This window comes from Serinus canaria, chromosome 28 (assembly GCF_022539315.1).
Source record: "Serinus canaria isolate serCan28SL12 chromosome 28, serCan2020, whole genome shotgun sequence".
Taxonomy (NCBI): Eukaryota; Metazoa; Chordata; class Aves; order Passeriformes; family Fringillidae; genus Serinus; species Serinus canaria.
The window spans coordinates 1,469,054-1,487,194 of NC_066341.1; the positions used below are offsets into that span (position 1 = coordinate 1,469,054).

The 18,141-nt window shown below is 50.3% G+C and overlaps 3 protein-coding genes across 13 annotated transcripts in view; 1 reads left to right on the top strand and 2 right to left on the bottom strand.

The window, feature by feature from the left end:
* The window catches only part of BORCS8 (BLOC-1 related complex subunit 8), a 92,094-nt gene that overhangs the window by 24,503 nt on the left and 49,450 nt on the right, over positions 1–18,141 (bottom strand). The gene's annotated exons all lie outside the window — the stretch shown is intronic.
* Positions 335–12,352, bottom strand: SUGP2 (SURP and G-patch domain containing 2). Of its 6 annotated transcripts, none has more exons than XM_050986277.1 (8): positions 12,035–12,349; positions 9,389–11,059; positions 7,691–7,808; positions 4,979–6,111; positions 4,805–4,936; positions 3,811–3,922; positions 1,201–2,303; positions 335–820 (listed from the first exon to the last, which is right to left on the bottom strand). In XM_050986277.1, exons 1-7 carry the CDS (start codon positions 12,138–12,140, stop codon positions 1,772–1,774), a joined length of 3,804 nt encoding a protein of 1,267 aa, XP_050842234.1. In that variant the 5' UTR covers positions 12,141–12,349; the 3' UTR covers positions 335–820; positions 1,201–1,771. The 6 variants fall into 6 exon arrangements, with proteins under 6 accessions (XP_050842234.1, XP_050842233.1, XP_050842232.1 ...); XM_050986276.1 differs by having other exon boundaries at positions 4,805–4,894; positions 4,937–6,111; XM_050986275.1 differs by having other exon boundaries at positions 1,201–1,930; positions 2,050–2,303; positions 4,805–6,111.
* On the top strand, positions 12,489–18,126 carry ARMC6 (armadillo repeat containing 6). Of its 5 annotated transcripts, none has more exons than XM_050986282.1 (7): positions 12,489–12,629; positions 13,348–13,504; positions 13,930–14,012; positions 14,669–15,239; positions 16,105–16,250; positions 17,044–17,175; positions 17,700–18,126. In XM_050986282.1, the coding sequence occupies exons 2-7, from the start codon at positions 13,384–13,386 to the stop codon at positions 17,862–17,864; spliced, it is 1,218 nt and encodes a 405-aa protein (XP_050842239.1). In that variant the 5' UTR covers positions 12,489–12,629; positions 13,348–13,383; the 3' UTR covers positions 17,865–18,126. The 5 variants fall into 5 exon arrangements, with proteins under 5 accessions (XP_050842239.1, XP_050842240.1, XP_050842236.1 ...); XM_050986283.1 differs by having other exon boundaries at positions 12,521–12,629; positions 13,345–13,504; XM_050986279.1 differs by lacking the exon at positions 12,489–12,629 and adding an exon at positions 12,752–12,906 and having other exon boundaries at positions 13,246–13,504.

Here is an 18,141-nt window from a genome sequence, read left to right on the forward strand (position 1 = left end):
CCCCAACCTTCAGGGACTTGAAGCTGAACTTTGCATTAAATAATTCCATTTTTTAAGTGACAAAATATCTAAAAAATGGGGATTTTGCCCAAATCTTCATTTATTTTACTATAAAATTTAACCATTTCGCTGCCAATGAACCTGTGGGCTCCTGGATGAGGCAGATCCTTTAGAGGGCCAGGACCAGGCCCAACCTTCAGGGACTTGAAGCTGAACTTTGCATTAAATAATTCCATTTTTTAAGTGACAAAATATCTAAAAAATGGGGATTTTGCCCAAATCTTCATTTATTTTACTATAAAATTTAAATATTTGAGTGCCCACTGATTTGGGCTCCTGGATGAGGCAGATCCTTTAGAGGGCCAGGACCAGGCCCACCCTCAGGCACTTGGAGCTGAACTTTGGATTGAAGAAATCCGATGTTTTAAATGACAATGCACCCAAAAATGGGGATTTTTACTCAAATCATCTTTTATTTCTGTATAAAAGTGAACTATTTCACTGCCAACCCACCTTTGGGCTCCTGGGTGAGGCAGATCCTTTAGGAGGCCGGGATCAGGCCCACCCTCAGGGACTTGGAGCTGACCCTTTTGCATTAAACAAATACCATTTTTTAAGTGACAATACACCTAAAAAAATGGTGATTTTTACTCAAATCATCTTTTATTTCTGTATAAAAGTGAACTATTTCACTGCCAACCCACCTTTGGGCTCCTGGGTGAGGCAGATCCTTTAGGAGGCCGGGATCAGGCCCACCCTCAGGGACTTGGAGCTGACCCGTTTGCATTAAACAAATACCATTTTTTAAGTGACAATACACCTAAAAAAATGGTGATTTTTACTCAAATCATCTTTTATTTCTGTATAAAAGTGAACTATTTCACTGCCAACCCACCTTTGGGCTCCTGGGTGAAGCAGATCCTTTAGGAGGCCGGGATCAGGCCCACCCTCAGGGACTTGGAGCTGACCCTTTTGCATTAAACAAATACCATTTTTTAAGTGACAATACACCTAAAAAATGGTGATTTTTACTCAAATCATCTTTATTTCTGTATAAAAGTGAACTATTTCACTGCCAACCCACCTTTGGGCTCCTGGGTGAGGCAGATCCTTTAGGAGGCCAGGATCAGGCCCACCCTCAGGCACTTGGAGCTGACCCGTTTGCATTAAACAAATACCATTTTTTAAGTGACAATACACCTAAAATAATGGGGATTTTTACTCAAATCCTCTTTTATTTCTGTAAAAAAGTTAACTATTTCACCGCCAACCTACATTTGGGCTCCTGGATGAGGCAGATCCTTTTGTGGGCCGGGATCAGGCCCACCCTCAGGGACTTGGAGCTGACCCGTTTGCATTAAATAAACCCGTTTGCCATTTTAAAGCTACACCACCTAAAAAATCAGGATTTTTTCCCCAAATCCCCCTCTATTTTACTATAAAATTGAACCATTTGGGTGCCCACTGACCTTTGGGCTCCTGGATGAGGCAGATCCTTTAGGAGGCCGGGATCAGGCCCACCCTCAGGCACTTGGAGCTGAACTTTGCATTGAAGAAATCTAATGTTTTAAGTGACAATGCACCCAAAAATGGGGATTTTTACCCAAATTTCATACAGAATTCAACCATTTCACTGCCAACCCACCTTTGGGCTCCTGGGTGAGGCAGATCCTTTAGGAGGCCAGGATCAGGCCCACCCTCAGGCACTTGGAGCTGACCCTTTTGAAAGCAACCCCACCTAAAAAATGGGGATTTTTTCCCAAATCCCCCTCTATTTTACTATAAAATTGAACCATTTGGGTGCCCACTGACCTTTGGGCTCCTGGATGAGGCAGATCCTTTTGGGGGCCGGGATCAGGCCCACCCTCAGGGACTTGGAGCTGACCCGTTTGCGGGGGAAGCGCGCGCCGGGGCCTGGGCCGGGGGGTGCCTGTGTCGACAGATTTGGGACAGCGCCGTCAGAGGGGCTGGAGAGCTGCACTTCACCTCCTGACACCTCCTCTCCTGCCATGGACACCACATCTTCCTCTAGCTTTGTCACCCTTCTACCTGCTGCCACGTCCTCCTCATCATCCTCATCCTCCTCATCAGCTTGGGAGGGTTCAAACTCAGCTTCTTCTTCCTCTTCTTCTTCTTCTTCTTCTTCCTCCTCTTCTTCCTCCTCGTCCTCCTCGGTGTCCAGGGCTGTCCCTGCAGCTCTGGCAGCTTCTGCAGCCTCGGGGCTGAAGGTGATGGAGGGACAGAGCTCCAGGACTTTCATGCGGTAGAATTTGAAGGCGGGGCTGGTTTGGTCCTGCAGGAACCTGGGTGAGGAAAGGGGAGGTGACGAATGAAAATAAGGGGGGAGGGAAAAGGGAAGAAAAGTGACGGGGGGACAAAGTGAGGGGGGAAAAAGTAGAGGGGGGAAACGTGAGGGGGGAAAAGTGAGGGGGGAAAAGTGAGGGGGGAAAAGTGAGGGGGGAAAAGGAAGGGGGAAAGTGAGGGGGGAAAGTGAGGGGGGGGAAAAAGGGGAAAAACAGGAAAGGAGGGGGGAAAAAAGGGGAAAAATGAGAGGGGAAGAGGGGAGGAAAGTGAGGAGGGGGGAAAAGGGGAAAAGTGCGGCGAGGGAAGAGGGGAAAAGTGAGGGGGGAAAAAAGGGGAAAAGTGAGGGGGGAAAGGGGAAAAAGTGAGGGGGGGAAAAGGGGGAAAGTGAGGGGGGAAAAGGGGGAAAAGTGAGGGGGGAAAAGGGGGAAAAGGGATGGGGGGGAAAGGAGGGGGAAAAGAGGGGGAGAAAAGGGGGAGGGAAAAGTGAGGGGGGAAAAGGGGGAAAAGGGAGGGGGGAAAAGCGGGGAAAAGTGAGGGGGGAAAAGGGGGAAAAGTGAGAGGGGAAAAGGGGGAAACGTGAGGGGGGAGAGGAGGGAAAAGTGAGGGGGGAAAGTGAGGGGGGAAAAAGGGGAAATGAAGGGGGAAAAAGGGGAAAATGAGGGGGGGGGAAGGGGAAAAATGAGGGGGGGAAGGGGGAACAATGGGAGGGGGGGAAAGGGGGAAAATATAGGGGGGAAAACTGAGGGGGGAAAAATGAGGGGGAATAAAGGTAAAAATGCAGGGGAAATAAGGTTAAAAAGCCAGAGCAATAAGGTGAAAAAATCAAGTGGAAACCAGGTCAAAAATGCAGGGGAAATAAGGGTAAAAATGGAGGGGGATAAGGTCAAAGTCCAGGGGAAATAAGGTCCAAAATCCAAGCAAAACGAGGTCAAAAATCCAGGGGTAATAAGGTAAAAAATCCAGGGTAAAATAAGGTCAAAAAGCCAGAGAAATAAGGAGAAAAATCTAAGGAAAACAAGGTCAAAAATGCAGGGGAAATATGGGGAAAAATCCAGGGGAAAATAAGGACAAAAATGCAGGGGAATATGGTGAAAGTCCAGGGGAATAAGGTCAAAAGTGCAAGGGAAAAATGGTCAAAAATGCAGGGGAAACAAGGTCAAAAAGACAGAGAAATAAGGTGAAAAATCCAGGGGAAATAAGGTGAAAAATCCAAGGAAAACAAGGCCCAAAAGCCAGGGGAAATAAGGTGAAAAATCCAGAGAAATCAGGTCCAAAATCCAAGGAAATGAAGGTGAAATGAATTCATTGGAATCATGTTGAAAATTCCCAATTCCAGGGCTCAGCTTGGTGATTAGGCACAAAAATAAATCAAGAATTCAATATATTTATGCAGAAATGTTTGGTTTTTTTCTCAGCTATTTCAGCTATTCACCAGGAATGCAGGTGCTGAGTTCCTAAATCCCCAAATTCAGGTTTGGAGCAGGAATGGGAGGAGCAGGGACTCACCAGAGCTCGGGGTTATCTGCACTGTTGTCAATGCTGAACTGCTCAATCTCTGGCCCTACCTGAGCCACAAACCTGGCCAGCTTCTCTGCAGTCTCCATGGTTTTGGCATCCACTGCAAGGAGCAAAAATGTCCTGGTGAGAAAGGGCAGGAGGCTGAGAGCCTCAAAATTCAGCACTGCAGAAATGGGGCTGGGCTTCCCAGCACGAATTCCTTTTGTGGGTTGCAGAAAACATTTGGTTTTTTTGGTTTTTTTTTTTTTCTGGACACAATTTAACATTCCCAATTGAATATTCCCAAAATTCCTGTTTGTTTCCCCTGCTGTAATTTCAATTCCCAATCTAACCCCTGTTTGTTTCCCTGCTATAATTTCAATTCCCAATCTAACCCTGTTTGTTTCCCTGCTATAATTTAAAATTCCCCCTCTAACCCCATTTTATTTTCCCTGCTATAATTCCAATTCCCCCTCTAACCCCATTTTATTTTCCCTGGATATAATTCCAATTCCCAATCTAACCCCATGTTAATTTTGTCCCTGCTATAATTTCAATTCCCAATCTAACCCCTGTTTGTTTTTCCTGGATATAATTCCCAATCTAACCCTAGTTTATTTTCCCTGGATATAATCCCAATTCCCCCCCTACCCCATTTTATTTTCCCCGGATATAATTTAAAATTCCCAATCTAACCCCATTTTATTTTCCCTGGATATAATCCCAATTCCCACTCTAACCCCATGTTAATTTTCCCCTGCTATAATTTCAATTCCCAATCTAACCCTGTTTGTTTTTCCTGGATATAATTCCCAATCTAACCCCAGTTTATTTTCCCGGGATATAATTTAAAATTCCTAATCTAACCCCATTTTATTTTCCTTGCTATAATTCCAATTCCCACTCTAACCCCATTTTATTTTCTCTTGATATAATTTAAAATTCCCACTCTAACCCCATTTTATTTCCCCTGCTCCAGTCCCAGTTCCCCAGCCCCACTCACCATCAGCAAACTGCGACCCCAGCGCTGGCAGGAGCTCAGGCTCTGCTCTTCTTTCTGCTGCCACGGGCACCTGGGAGCTGCTGCTGGCACCTGGGGGGGCACAGCTGGCACCTGGGGGGGCACAGCTGGCACCTTGGGGGGCACAGCTGGCACCTTGGGGGGCACAGCTGGCACCCAGGCCAGGCTGGGCCAGGCCAGGCTCTGCACCAGGAACCTTTTGGTCTGGCTGCTCCAGCCCTGTGCCAGCTGCCACATTTTGGTCTGGCTGTTTCACTCCTGTGCCAGCTGCCACATTTTGGTCTGGCTGTTTCATTCCTGTGCCAGCTGCCACATTTTGGTCTGGCTGTTTCATTCTTGTGCCAGCTGACAGATTTTGGTCTGGCTGTTTCATTCTTGTGCCAGCTGACACATTTTTGTCTGAGTGTTTTAGCCCTGTGCCAGCTGCCACATTTTGGTCTGGCTGTTTCATTCCTGTGCCAGCTGCCACATTTTGGTCTGGCTGTTCCAGCCCTGTGCCAGCTGGGAGGTTTTGGTCAGGCTGTTTCACTCCTGTGCCAGCTGGGAGGTTTTGGTCAGGGTGTTTCATTCTTGTGCCAGCTGACAGATTTTGGTCAGGCTGTTTCACTCCTGTGCCAGCTGCCACATTTTGGTCAGGCTGTTTCACTCCTGTGCCAGCTGACAGATTTTGATCTGGCTGTTTCACTCCTGTGCCAGCTGACAGATTTTTGTCTGAGTATTTCACTCCTGTGCCAGCTGGGAGATTCTGATCTGGCTGTTTCACTCCTGTGCCAGCTGGGAGATTCTGATCTGGCTGTTTCACTCCTGCGCCAGCTGGGAGAATTTTCTCTGAGTGTTCCACCCCTGTGCCAGCTGCAAGGTTTTGGTCTGGCTGTTTCATTCCTGTGCCAGCTGCCAGATTCTGGTCTGGCTGCTCCAGCCCTGTGCCAGCTGACAGATTTTTGTCTGAGTGTTTCACTCCTGTGCCAGCTGGGAGATTCTGGTGTGGCTGTTTCACTCCTGTGCCAGCTGCCAGATTTTTGTCTGGCTGTTTCACTCCTGTGCCAGCTGCCAGCAGGGTCTGGGTGCCAGTGCTTGCCCTCCTCACCCTCCTGGCACGGGCAGAGACCAGCCCAGGTTTTTTTTTCCTCTTGAAAAGTCTCCTTTTGATGCTGGCCACCCTCCTGGCATAGAGCATGGCCCTCAGGGACTCTGGGGCTGCTGCCTCCCCTGCCAGGCTGCTCCTCTGCACCTCAGACAGCCTCAGCCTGTAGTACTTGTACTCCAGACTGTCCTCATCACACAGGAACCTGAGAAACACAGGGAAAAAAGGAGAAATCTGATTAAAATCTCAATATTGACAGTCTCAGCCTGTGGTATTTGTACTCCAGACTGTCCTCATCACACAGGAACCTGAGAAACACAGGGAAAAAAGGAGAAATCTGATTAAAATCTCAATATTGACAGTCTCAGCCTGTGGTATTTGTACTCCAGGCTCTCCTCATCACACAGGAATCTGAGAAACACAAGAAAAAAGGAAAAATCTAATTAAAATCTCAATATTGACAGCCTCAGATTTATGGTCTTCAGCACACAGGAATCTGAGAAACACAGGGAAAAAAGAGAAATCTGATTAAAATCTCCATTTTTACAGCCTCAGCCTGTGGTATTTGTACTCCAGGCTCTCCTCCTCGGAGAGGAACCTGAGAAACACAGGAAAAAGGGAGAAATCTGATTAAAATCTCAATATCTACAGCCTCAGATTTGTGGTCTTCAGCACACAGGGATCTGAGAAACACAGGGAAAAAAGAGAAATCTGATTAAAATCTCCATTTTTACAGCCTCAGCCTGTGGTATTTGTACTCCAGGCTCTCCTCCTCGGAGAGGAACCTGAGAAACACAGGAAAAAAAGGAGAAATCTGATTAAAATCTCAATATCTACAGCCTCAGATTTATGGTCTTCAGCACACAGGAACCTGAGAAACACAGGGAAAAAAGAGAAATCTGATTAAAATCTCCATTTTTACAGCCTCAGTCTCAGATGTGTACTCCTCCTCACACAGGAACCTGAGAAACACAGGAAAAAAGGAGAAATCTGATTAAAATCTCCATTTTTACAGCCTCAGCCTGTGGTATTTGCATTCCTTGTCACACAGGAACCTGAGAAAAAAAGGAGAAATCTGCTGAAAATCTCCATTTTTGAAGTGAAAGCCCCCGAGCCTCCCAGTTTGTTCATTTTTCCAGGTGTTCAGCACGAGGCTGAGCAGGTTTTTCTGGGATCAAGGGAAGAAATCATTGACAGGAATTTATCAGCTCCTCCTTTTTTCCAATATTTTCCCTGGAATTCTAAACCCTGGGTGTCTCCCTCAGCTGGATTTGCTCCTAAAATGTAAATTCCTTTGAAAAAACTTGAATTTGGAGCATTATTGGCACATCAAAGCAACAACACCAACACCAGGATCATTTCTAGGGATAATTAACACCAGGAAAATATTTTCCCCCTAAAAATCAAAATAAATAAAATTTTAAAAACCCTAAAAAATAAAAAAAAACTCTAAAAATTTATTAAAAAACCGAAATAAATTTAAAAAACCTAAATAAATTAAAAAAACCTAAAGGAATTAAAAAAACCTAAATAAATTTTTAAAAAACTTAAATAAATTAAAAAAAACCGAAATAAATTTAAAAAACCTAATAAATTTAAAAAAACCTAAATAAATTTAAAAAAATAAACTAAATAAATTTTTAAAAAACCCTAAAAAAAACCTAAAGCAAAAATTAATAAAAGATTAAAATAAAATACACAACAAGCTTTGATCATTGCCATTAAATGAAGGGAAGTTTTAATGAATTTAATGCAAATTTGCCAAGCAGTTCCCAAACACCCACCAATATTCAGGAGAGTTTTTCTGGGCATTCCTGTCCTTGGCAGACAAAGTTCCTGCCACGATGCTGCTCACCAGCTGCTCAATTGTTTCCAGAACCTTCCTGTCAGCTCGTTGGGGGGCTGTGGGGAGAAATAAATCCCATTAAAACCCCCCCCAAAAAAAAAAAATATATATAAATGTAAATATAAATGTAATAAATGTAAATATAAATGTAAATGTAAATGTAAATGTAAATTAAATGTAAATATAAATAAAATATAAATAAATAAATATAAATATAAATAAAATAAACATATAAATAAAATATAAATAAAAATAAAATATAAATAAAATATAAATCCCCCCCCAAAAAAAATCCCAAACTTTATTATTTAATTAAAAACACATCCCAGGCAAGTGGAATCTTCTTTAAAAAGGCAATTTTTAATGCAGCCTTTTAAGGGAGATTTTGTGGAAAATCAGTTTATTTGAGTGCTGCTCTGAAGGGGCTGGGTGAGAAATTTTCAACCATTTGGTGCCAGTGCTGCAAAAGCTCCCTGAGAAAGGAGCTGAGGCTCAAGAAAAAAAACGGATTTTTAGGATTAATTAGGAAAAAAACAGGAATAATTAGGAAAAAACACAGGATGAATTTAAAAAAAACAGGATTAATTAGGAAAAAATAGGATTAATTAGGAAAAAATAGGATTAATTAGGAAAAAAATAGGATTAATTAGGAAAAAAACAGGAATAATTAGAAAAAAAAACAGGAATAATTAGGAAAAAACCAGGATGAATTAGGAAAAAATAGGATTAATTAGGAAAAAGCCAGGATGAATTAGGAAAAACCCCATGAATTAAGGATGTTTTAGGCAGGAGGAAGCACTGGCCCAGCTCAGGGATGGGATTTGAACACCTCCAAGGGAATGCACCTGGATCTGATCAAAGGGCTGATGGTGGCTTCCCCTCATTTGCATATATGCAAATATTTACTCTGAATTTAAGGCAGTTCCAGGTTGGTCCTGGTTTCCCTGCCTTGAGGTGGTGAAAATCTTGGATTGAAGAGAGGAAGAGAAGGAAGGGCAGGATTTCAGCACAGAAACTGCCACAGACTCCCTGAGTGGGATCCACCTGGAATTCCAGCCCTGATTGGGATCCACCTGGAATTCCAACCCTGATTGGGATCCACCTGGAATTCCAGCCCTGAGTGGGATTTACCTGGAATTCCAACCCTGATTTGGATTCTCCTGGAATTCCAGCCCTGACTGGGACTCACCTGGAATTCCCTCCCTGACTGGGATCCACCTGGAATTCCAGCCCTGAGTGGGATTCACCTGGAATTCCCTCCCTGATTTGGACTCACCTGGAATTCCAGCCCTGAGTGGGATTCACCTGGAATTCCCTCCCTGATTTGGATTTACCTGGAATTCCAGCCCTGACTGGGACTCTCCTGGAATTCCAGCCCTGACTGGGATTCACCTGGAATTCCATCCCTGATTTGGATTTACCTGGAATTCCCTCCCTGATTTGGACTCACCTGGAATTCCAGCCCTGACTGGGACTCACCTGGAATTCCCTCCCTGCTCCAGTTCTGAGTGGAATTCTCCTGGAATTCCCTCCCTGCTGGGACTCACCTGGAATTCCCTCCCTGACTGGGACTCCCCTGGAATTCCCAGGAGTTCCTGACCTCACCCAAGCACAGCGATTCACCCCTCCCTGTTACCTCTGGCCTCGGGGGAAGCTGTCTGGAGCTGCTCCCCGGATCCTGCCTCTGCCTTCTTCATCTGGATGGGGTATCCACTCTTCTCCAGCCAAGCCTTCAGGTTCTCGATGTACTCCCTCCCAAAGAGCGTGGAGTCGTCGAAATTGGGGAAGGCCGTGGGTGCTGGGGCCATCTCCTGCAGCCCCACGGCCTCCAGGATTTTCTCCTGCCTGAAAACAGAGGCCAGGGCAAAGGTCTGGCCCAGCAGAGCCAGGGATTTCCTGCACAGGGACACGGTGGTCTCGAAGGCGTTGGCCATCTCCCGGGGGTTGCCGAAGCCGTTGGTTTTGAGGCTCAGCTCGTAGGCGTTGCAGGCCATCAGCAGAGGGGTCACCCCCTTGAGCAGGCGGTCCTGCAGCCTCATGATGTATTTATCAAAAGGTTTGATGATCTCAAAGAAGCAATTCTTGGTTTTCACCGCCCCCTTGTCCAGCAGCATGTTCAAGAACTCGTTGTCCACCTTGGGGGTTTTCAGGGCGGCGTGCTGCAGGCTCTTGATGGTGAAGAAGCAATAATCTCTGTGCTCTGGCCTCAGGGAGCACTTGAAGGAGGCCAACATCTTGGCACAGGTCTCGGTCTCCAGCTCGAAGAGGGCCCCGAAGAGCCGCGAGAACTCGGCGTCGTTTCTGACGGCGTGGAACCCGGCCCACTTGATGATCTCCATGCCAAAGGTGGAGAAAATGTCAGATTTATCCACCAGGTCGAAGTTGAGGTTCCTGAAGACGTGGGTGGGTTTTGGCAGCCTCAGGATGGCTCTCTGGGCTGCCACGGGGTGCGGGGGCAGCTTGGGGCTGGGGCGCTGCTGGAGAGGCACCGGCCTCTGCTCGGGGTGCTCAGCGACTTCCAGAGGCTGCTCCAGAGCTTTGGGATCCAGGCCTGGCTGTGCTTTCTTCACATTCCACTTCTTGAGGGGGCTTTTGAGGTCTCCTTTGAACACCTTGGCTTTCAGCACCCCCCTGGTGAGGCGTTTCCCCCTGAGCGCTCTCCCCCTGCCCACTCCACCCCTGCGCGGCGCCGCCCGGAACTCGCCGTCCTCCGCCTCGTACTCCTGATCCTCCACGCTGCCATACTCCTCCTCCTCCAGCATTCCAGGAGACCTAAAATCCCCTAAAAGCTCCGAGGAGCCAAACCCCGCTCCGTGCTGCCCGCCAGCTTCCCAACAATCCGAGGGACCATAATCCTGCTGCTGCCCGTACTCCCGGTCCCGCTGGCCGTACTCCCGCTGCTGCTGCCCGTACTCCCGGCCGTGGGGAGCAGGGTGCTGCCCAAATTCCCTGCTTGGGGCAGCTGCACGACCAAATTTCCTGTAATCCTGGCCAAATTCCCGCTCTCGAGGTGCAGGGCGGGAGAAACGTCCGTGGAAATAATTCTCCTTGCGGAGCAGGGGGCTGCCAGCGCGGTAGGAAGGGCCGGGGTAATTCTCCCCAGGGTAGTTCTCCCCGGGGTAATTCTCCCCAGGATAATCCTCCCCGGGGTAATTCTCCCCAGGATATTCCTCCCCAGGATAGTTTTCCCCAGGATAATCCTCCCCAGGCTCCTGGCTCCAGTCCTCGTGCTGGCAGTTGGCGTGAGGGAAGCGCCCGTCGGGCTGGAAGCTCTCGTTGTAGCGGGGCCGGGGCAGCCGGGAGGGAGCTGGGTAGAGAAATGAAATTAGAGGGTGAAAAGAGTCAAAACGGGGAGATTTCTCAAGGAAATCCACATCAGCATATTCCCATCCCCACATTCCAATCCCTAAATTCAAGAGCTCAAGTTCTCCTCCAAATCAAATTTTTCTTTGCTCGTCGCTGTCTCAAGACTTGATCTTCTACCTGAGGCATAAAAACCACCAGAACTCTGAACTTTCAGCTTTCCCAGAATCCATAAATTGTCAAAGATTCCCCAAGACCAGCAATTCCAGGCTTTGGCCAATCTCAAGCTTGTCACCCAGACCAGAATTCCCATTCCACAGCTGGACACAAACTCGGATTTTCTACAAACTCAACCACAAATCTCTCATTACTGCAGGAAATTCTCATTATCCAAGACCCTTGTTCCCCAATCCCAGAAGTTCAATTCACAAAGTAAAGAACACTTGGAAAAAAAAAAAATAGAAGCGTTTAATACAAATGATTTCTTCAGGGCTCATGTAACTCTAAAAATAGCAGAGTTCATTTTAAAGCTCTCCTGTGAATGTCCATCCCAGTGAATGCAACCCAAGTGTCTTGCTGGACGTTTTACATCCCAAATTCAGGGACCACATTTTGTGTTACGTTCATGAGGTCAATGCTCTGCTTTGAGCTTTTTTCCCCCCAAAAATAACACCAAGCACGAAGGCTTTCAGGGCACTCCTACATTTATTTAACTTCTCAGCCACCACCAGCATTCCATCCTGCAGCACCGGCCCTGGAGACCCGCCTGGAACCGGACCCGCTCTGCCATGCTGAAGACAATTCCTTTGTCTCTATTCCCATTTTTTTTCCCCCCCGTCACGGTGCCCAGCTGTTCTCCTGCCTCTTCCATAAAAACGGATGTGGAAAAACACCGGCGCAGGGCCAATAAATTAATTAATTAATAAATCAATAAATGGCAGGCGCTGCCAGGCTGCTCCCGCCATCCCGCTCCTCCTACCTGGGAAACGATGGACCGGCTCCCCCGCGGCACCGCTCCGGTACCGCTTCACCTTGTCCTGCACCACGGCCTCGAACGTGTCACGGGTGATCCTCCGAGAAGCCATCTTCCCCTCACGGCACCGGGGCACGGCCTGCCGCGGGCCCGGGCTCCCGCCGCGGCCTGAGGGGAGGCACAGCCTGAGGGGAGCCTCACGCTTCCCCGCCGCCGCCCCCCGCGCAGCGCCGGGAGGAGGAACCGGAGCCGGAGTCCGGCCCGCCCTCACCGAGGCGGCCCCGGCGCCGCCGCTGCCTCCCGCCACACCGGGGCCTCACGCTAGCCACGCCCCCTTCGCCGGTAGACACGCCCCTCCCGCTGATGGCCACGCCCCTCCCTCCGCTCCCGGGGCTCCCGGAGACCGCGGGTGGTCACGCCCTTTTCTAAGCCACGCCCCACACCGGTATAACCACGCCTTCTCCTTCACGCCGAACACGCCTCCTCACGCCTTAACCACGCCCCGTATCCCGCCCCCTCCCGCCGCGCCTGCGCTGCGCGGAGCCGCCTCATCTCCTGCCGGCGGGCGTGGGGCGGTACTAACGGTGCGGGCGCGCTGCCGGTAAGCGGAACGAGGGCGAGGGGAGCGGCCCGCGGCCTCCCGCTCTGAGGGAGCCGCCGCTGCCCTGAGGGCGCGCCCGGGCACGCCGCGCCAACTGCGCGTGCGTGGGAGCGGCGCGCATGCGCGTTTCCGTCCCCCCGCGTTCTTTTTCGCTCGGCGTGAGGGCGAACGGTGCGAATTTGGGCCGAGGCGCATGCGCAGAGAGCGCCTACGGCGGCCGAGTGGGGCCGTCCCGCCCTCGCCTTTTGTCCGGCGGGGGCGGCCGGCGGGAGCCCAGGTGGGTCGTGAGGGGCAGCGGGGCCGCGGGTGCGCCCCGGAGCTCCCCCGGCACCGCCGCCTTCCTTCGGAGCCCTCTCCGCTTCTCTGGCAGCTTCGGGGCAGGCTGAGGGGTGTGGGATGCTCCGGGGGAAGCGGGGCAGGGCGGGCTGAGGGCCGGGGCCGTGAGCGGGCGCGGTGCCCTCAGTGCTGCAGCGAGAGCCCCGTCACGGTGCTAGCTCTGAAACCCCATGGAAATCCGGGAGTGCTGCTGAAATATCTCCTTATCCCTCTTCCCTGCCGTGTTTTCCCCATTAAATAAAACACCGGCCGTGCTTTTGACTGGGTATTTTTGATTCAGAGTTCTGAGCCTTTGTCTCGGGGAAGAGCCAGCCCCTCGCTCGGGCTCTGCTGGGCATTGGAAAGGTTTTGCACCCAAACGAGCTGTGCCCTCTGTCAGCAGCAGCACACGGAGGTGGATCCAGCCCGTCCCGACACCATGGGCTCCAAGCAGATCGCCCAGGAGACGTTTGATGATGCGGTGCAGGAGAACATCACCGAGTTCGAGATGGAGCCCGAGGAGGCTGTGAGAGAAGCCGTGCTGCAGTTCGAGTCCCAAGGTACCGTGCACTCTGCAGGCTGGGCTCTCCAAATCCTCAGGGGTTAAAGGAGTCCTGCAGGCAAAGGTGGGTCGTGCAGCATTGGAAAGGAGCCTTTGTGAAGTGGAACAGAGACACCATTAATGCTGACCTGGTTTTCTGGATTAATTATGACTGCAAAACTGCTTAGAGGGAAGCTGGAGGGCAAAATTTGGTCAGTGAAATTAAATTCCTTCTTTTTTCCCCCCTCAACTGACATCTAGCTTTGTTCCAGGCAGAATCTGACCTTACAGTAAGAATTGATCATTTCAGCATCTTTACAAGTTCATCTTTGTTCTCTGTGGCTTCCTTGGCAGCTTTTCCCTAGAACTGCAACTAACACTGTTTATTTGACTCTAATTATCCTGGGACCAGTATTAAACTTGGTTTTATTTCCCCCTTTTTAGGTGTGGACCTGAGCAATATTGTGAAAGCTGTGAGACCTCCTGCCTCTGAGAACGGGCAGAGGCAAAAGCACCAAATCCTGCTGGTAGGAGCACAAATGGCTGCTCTCTCTTTCTCAGGGTTATATAAGAATAATAATAATATTATAAATACTAGGCCAACCTCTGCCTCTGCCCCATTTCTCTTCAGGCAGTTAATCCCATTTTTTCTGCAAATATGAAACATTCCAAGAGCTCCTTGCCCTTTGCAGGGAGGTGAGGTGTAGGTGAGGTGGGGTCAGGCTCTGCTCCCGGGGCAGGACAGGAGGGAACAGCCTCAAGGTGTGCCAGGGGAGGCTCAGGTGGGACATCAGGAGGGATTTCCTCCTGGGGAGGGTGCTCAGGGCTGCCCAGGGAGGTTTGGGGTACCCATTCCTGGAGGTGTCCCGTGGGTGACGGGATGTGGGGCTGGGGACAAGGTGGGGATCAACCCCACTCACCCCAGCTTGCTCCAAGCTCTGTCCAGCGTGGCTGTGGACACTTCCAGAGCTGGGATGAGCTGGTTGGACCCAGTTCAGCTGGTGCTGGTGCCCAGTGGTGGCACAGGGAGCCCCTGTCCCTCCAGAGCTTGTGTGCACGAATCCCAATCACCATAAACCGCCCGCTCCCATCACCCCAAACCGATTTCCAACCTCAAACCACCCCCCTTGCTGCTCCTCCTGCACTCCTCAGGTGCAGCCCTAATGCTGGCTGTGTCCCTCAGACCCTGGAGAGCCTGAGCAGAGCCGTGGCAGAGCAGGACGTGGCCCAGCTGCCCCAGGAGCTGTCGGCCTTCGCGGCGCAGTGCAAGGAGCAGCTCGCCTTCCGCTACCTGGCCGGCCGCAACGGCGCCTACCCCGCCGTGCTCTCTGCCTGCCAGCTGGCTGCAGGGGACAGGGAGCTGCTGCTGCAGGCCTTCTGCACGCTGGCTGCCCTGCTGGACGGACAGCCAGACCTGCTGGACGCCGCGGGGCAGGAGCTGCTGCTGCGGAGCCTGCGGGAGCGGCGCGAGGACGCCGAGGTGACGCTGGCCGGGATCCGCTGCGTGCGCCACGCCTGCCTCAAGCACGAGCACAACAGGCAGGGCTTTGTCAAGGGGGGAGTCCTCCCCCTGCTCACCGGGGCCATCACCCAGCACGGCAGCAGTGCTGAGCTGGTCAGGACGGCAGCCTCGGCCCTCAGGGTCATGACGTTCGACGATGACATCCGTGTGCCCTTCGGTCACGCCCACGACCACGCCAAGATGATCGTGCTGGAGAATGATGGGTTGAGAGTCCTCATTGAGGCTGCAAAAGGTAAAACGGATCTTGGGGGTGTTGATCGTGGTGGGGAAACACCTGGGATTTCTTCTCACTGTCTCAGGAATCATTTGTGGTTTCTTCTCAGGAATCACTCCTGATTTCTTCTCCCATTGTCTCAGGAATCACTCGTGGTTCCTTCTCAGGAATCACTCGTGATTTCTTCTCCCACTGTCTCAGGAATCACTCGTGGTTCCTTCTCTCATTGTCTCAGGAATCACTTGTGGTTTCTTCTGTCACTGTCTCAGGAATCACTCGTGGTTCCTTCTCTCATTGTCTCAGGAATCACTTGTGGTTTCTTCTGTCACTGTCTCAGGAATTATTTGTGATTTCTTCTCTCATTGTCTCAGGAATCACTTGTGATTTCTTCTCAGGAATCCCTTCTGATTTCTTCTCTCACTGTCTCAGGAATCACTTGTGGTTCCTTCTCAGGAATCACTTGTGATTTCTTCTCTCATTGTCTGTTTTCTTCTCTCACTGTCTCGGGAATCACTTGTGGTTCCTTCTCAGGAATCCCTTCTGATTTCTTCTCCCATTGTTGATTTCTCTCTCATTGTCATTTCCTGAAGCTCCTCGGAGGTGATTCAAGAATTGGTCACTCACACAGGGTTTAGTTCTATCCATGAAATGTGCCCTGAGAGACCCAAAGAGTGACACCGTGGTGCTGCTGGTCACCTGTGCAGCAGTCAGATGACCAGAGCAGTTTTTCAGTGTATTTAGGAAGTGGTTTACAGGTTTAGGGCCCTCTTGTGAACAGAGTGAGAGGTGTCACCTCTGTTTTAATTCATAAAACAATGTTTCCTGTGTAATTAACCAGAGTAAATTAATTGTGCAGTAATGAGTGCATCCCTCTCTCCTGCAGCCTTCAGGGATAACTCCGGGGTTCTCAGCGAGCTCTGTGCCACCCTCTCCCGCCTCTCGGTCAGGAACGAGTTCTGCCAGGAAATCGTGGACCTGGGGGGCTTAAATTTCATGGTGACGCTGCTGGCTGACTGCATGGAGCACCCTGTGAGCAGAGGGAAGGGTCTGGGGGGGCTGGGGAACACCTCATCCTCAGCAGGGCTCCTGTCCTGAGTCAGCCTTAGCCTGGGCTGTTTGCTGAGTTCCCCAGACACAGGAGGAATGATGGATCTGCCTCCATGTTCTCAGAAAGCTAATTTATTATTTTATGATCTAAATTGTATTGAAGAATGCTGTTCTAAAACTGTATTAAAGAGTAGAGGAAGGATACAGACAAAAGGCTGCAAAGAATGAGAATGAAAACTCATCACTCCTTCCAGAGTCTGACACAGCCTGACCCTGATTGGTCATTGAGTAAAAACAATTTACATGGAACCAATCAAACAATCTCCAAACCACATTCCAAAGCATTTTAAAAAATCCATTTTACCTTTTGCAGCAAAACACAGGAGAAGCAATCAGAAAATTATTGTTTTCCTTTTGCTCTGAGGCTTCTCAGCTTCCCAGGAGAGGAAATCCTGGCAAAGGGATTTTTCCAGAAAAGATCACAGTGACACTGCCTGCTCCCAGAGGAGCTGAATGGTTGATTTTCCACCAAAAAGAGCTTTTAAACAAAGCATTTATGTGCTCAAGTCCCAGAGGCTGATGTCTGATTTTTAATCCTCGCCGATGCTCTGGCAGAAGCCTCCAAGGTCCCTTGTGCAGCAGGGAGGTGACTGAGGGCAGAGTTTTTGTAGCTGATGATTCCATTTTCCTGGAACGGGGGGGGATGTTGTGCTTTGCTTTCTGAGCTCTCCACCTGCCTGTGCTGCTCCCTGAGCTGCTGTTTCCCCACGGGCAGGACGTGGTGAAGCAGGTGCTCAGCGCCATCCGCGCCGTGGCCGGCAACGACGACGTCAAAGACGCCATCGTGGACGCCGGGGCCACCGAGCTCATCGTGCTGGCCATCAGCCACCACCTGGGCAACCCTCAGGTACCCCCCAGGCCCTTGGGGGTTCCCTCTGGGGTGGGGATGGAGCTGCAGGGTGTGTGTGTGCAGCTGGATAAACATCCAGAGCTCGGCTGTGGTGTCCAATGTTTGTGGGAATTTAAGGGTTTTCCACTTTGTAGTGTTTGATTTTTCTCATTCCTGAATCAGATGGATAGTGGGGATGGTGTTTTACACCTCTGGCCTGCAAATCCAATGTTTGTGTGAATTTAAGGGTTTTCCACTTTGTAGTGTTTTCTATTTCTCATTCCTGAATCAGATGGATAGTGGGGATGGTGTTTTACACCTCTGGTATGTAAAACCCAGAATGATGAAGGTTGGAAATATCTCTAAGATCATAATTCCAACCCTCTCCTTGCTTTCCATGCCAGAGCAGCAGGACACCACAGCGGGAGCAACTTCAAACCAATAAAAACAGCTCCAAAAGTGCCATAAGAGGAAAGCAAGCCCGCTTTTGTCTGGCTGCAGGGCAGGTTTGCAGGCAGTGAGCGTGTCCCTGTGTGTTGCAGATCTGTGAGCAGGGCTGTGCAGCCCTGTGCATGCTGGCCCTGCGCAAGCCCGAGAACTGCAGCGTCATCATGGAGGGCGGCGGGGCCCTGGCAGCCCTGCAGGCCATGAAGGCTCACCCACGAGAGGTGGCTGTGCAGGTAGGACAGGCAGGGCTCTTCTCCTGAGCCCTGGGCTTGCCTCACAAATCCTCTGAGCCCTGGGCTTGCCTGTAAAACCCAGGGACCCCTGGGCTTCCCTGTAAAACTCACTGACCCTGTGGCTTCCCTACAGACCCCACTGACCCCTGGGCTTCCCTCAGAAATCCACTGACCTCCCTCAGACCTCGGTGACTCCTGGGCTTCCCTACCAACCCCAGTGACCCCTGTGGCTCCCTGCAGACCCCTGTGGTTCCCTGAAGTCCCCCATGGCCCCCAGTGACTCCATGGCTTCCCTACAGACCCC

Excerpts from the sequence above, each read along its gene's own strand:
- SUGP2 (XM_050986273.1), bottom strand. The coding sequence starts at position 12,140 with ATGGCTTCTCGGAGGATCACCCGTGACACGTTCGAGGCCGTGGTGCAG. Across the intron at positions 11,060-12,034 it reads GCCGGTCCATCGTTTCCCAG|CTCCCTCCCGGCTGCCCCGG; the intron begins GTAGGAGGAGCG and ends TTCTCTACCCAG. Across the intron at positions 2,304-3,810 it reads GCAGATAACCCCGAGCTCTG|GTTCCTGCAGGACCAAACCA; the intron begins GTGAGTCCCTGC and ends TTCCTCACCCAG.
- ARMC6 (XM_050986279.1), top strand. The coding sequence starts at position 12,823 with ATGCGCAGAGAGCGCCTACGGCGGCCGAGTGGGGCCGTCCCGCCCTCG. Across the intron at positions 12,907-13,245 it reads GGCGGCCGGCGGGAGCCCAG|AGTTCTGAGCCTTTGTCTCG; the intron begins GTGGGTCGTGAG and ends TTTTTGATTCAG. Across the intron at positions 17,176-17,699 it reads ACCACCTGGGCAACCCTCAG|ATCTGTGAGCAGGGCTGTGC; the intron begins GTACCCCCCAGG and ends TGTGTGTTGCAG.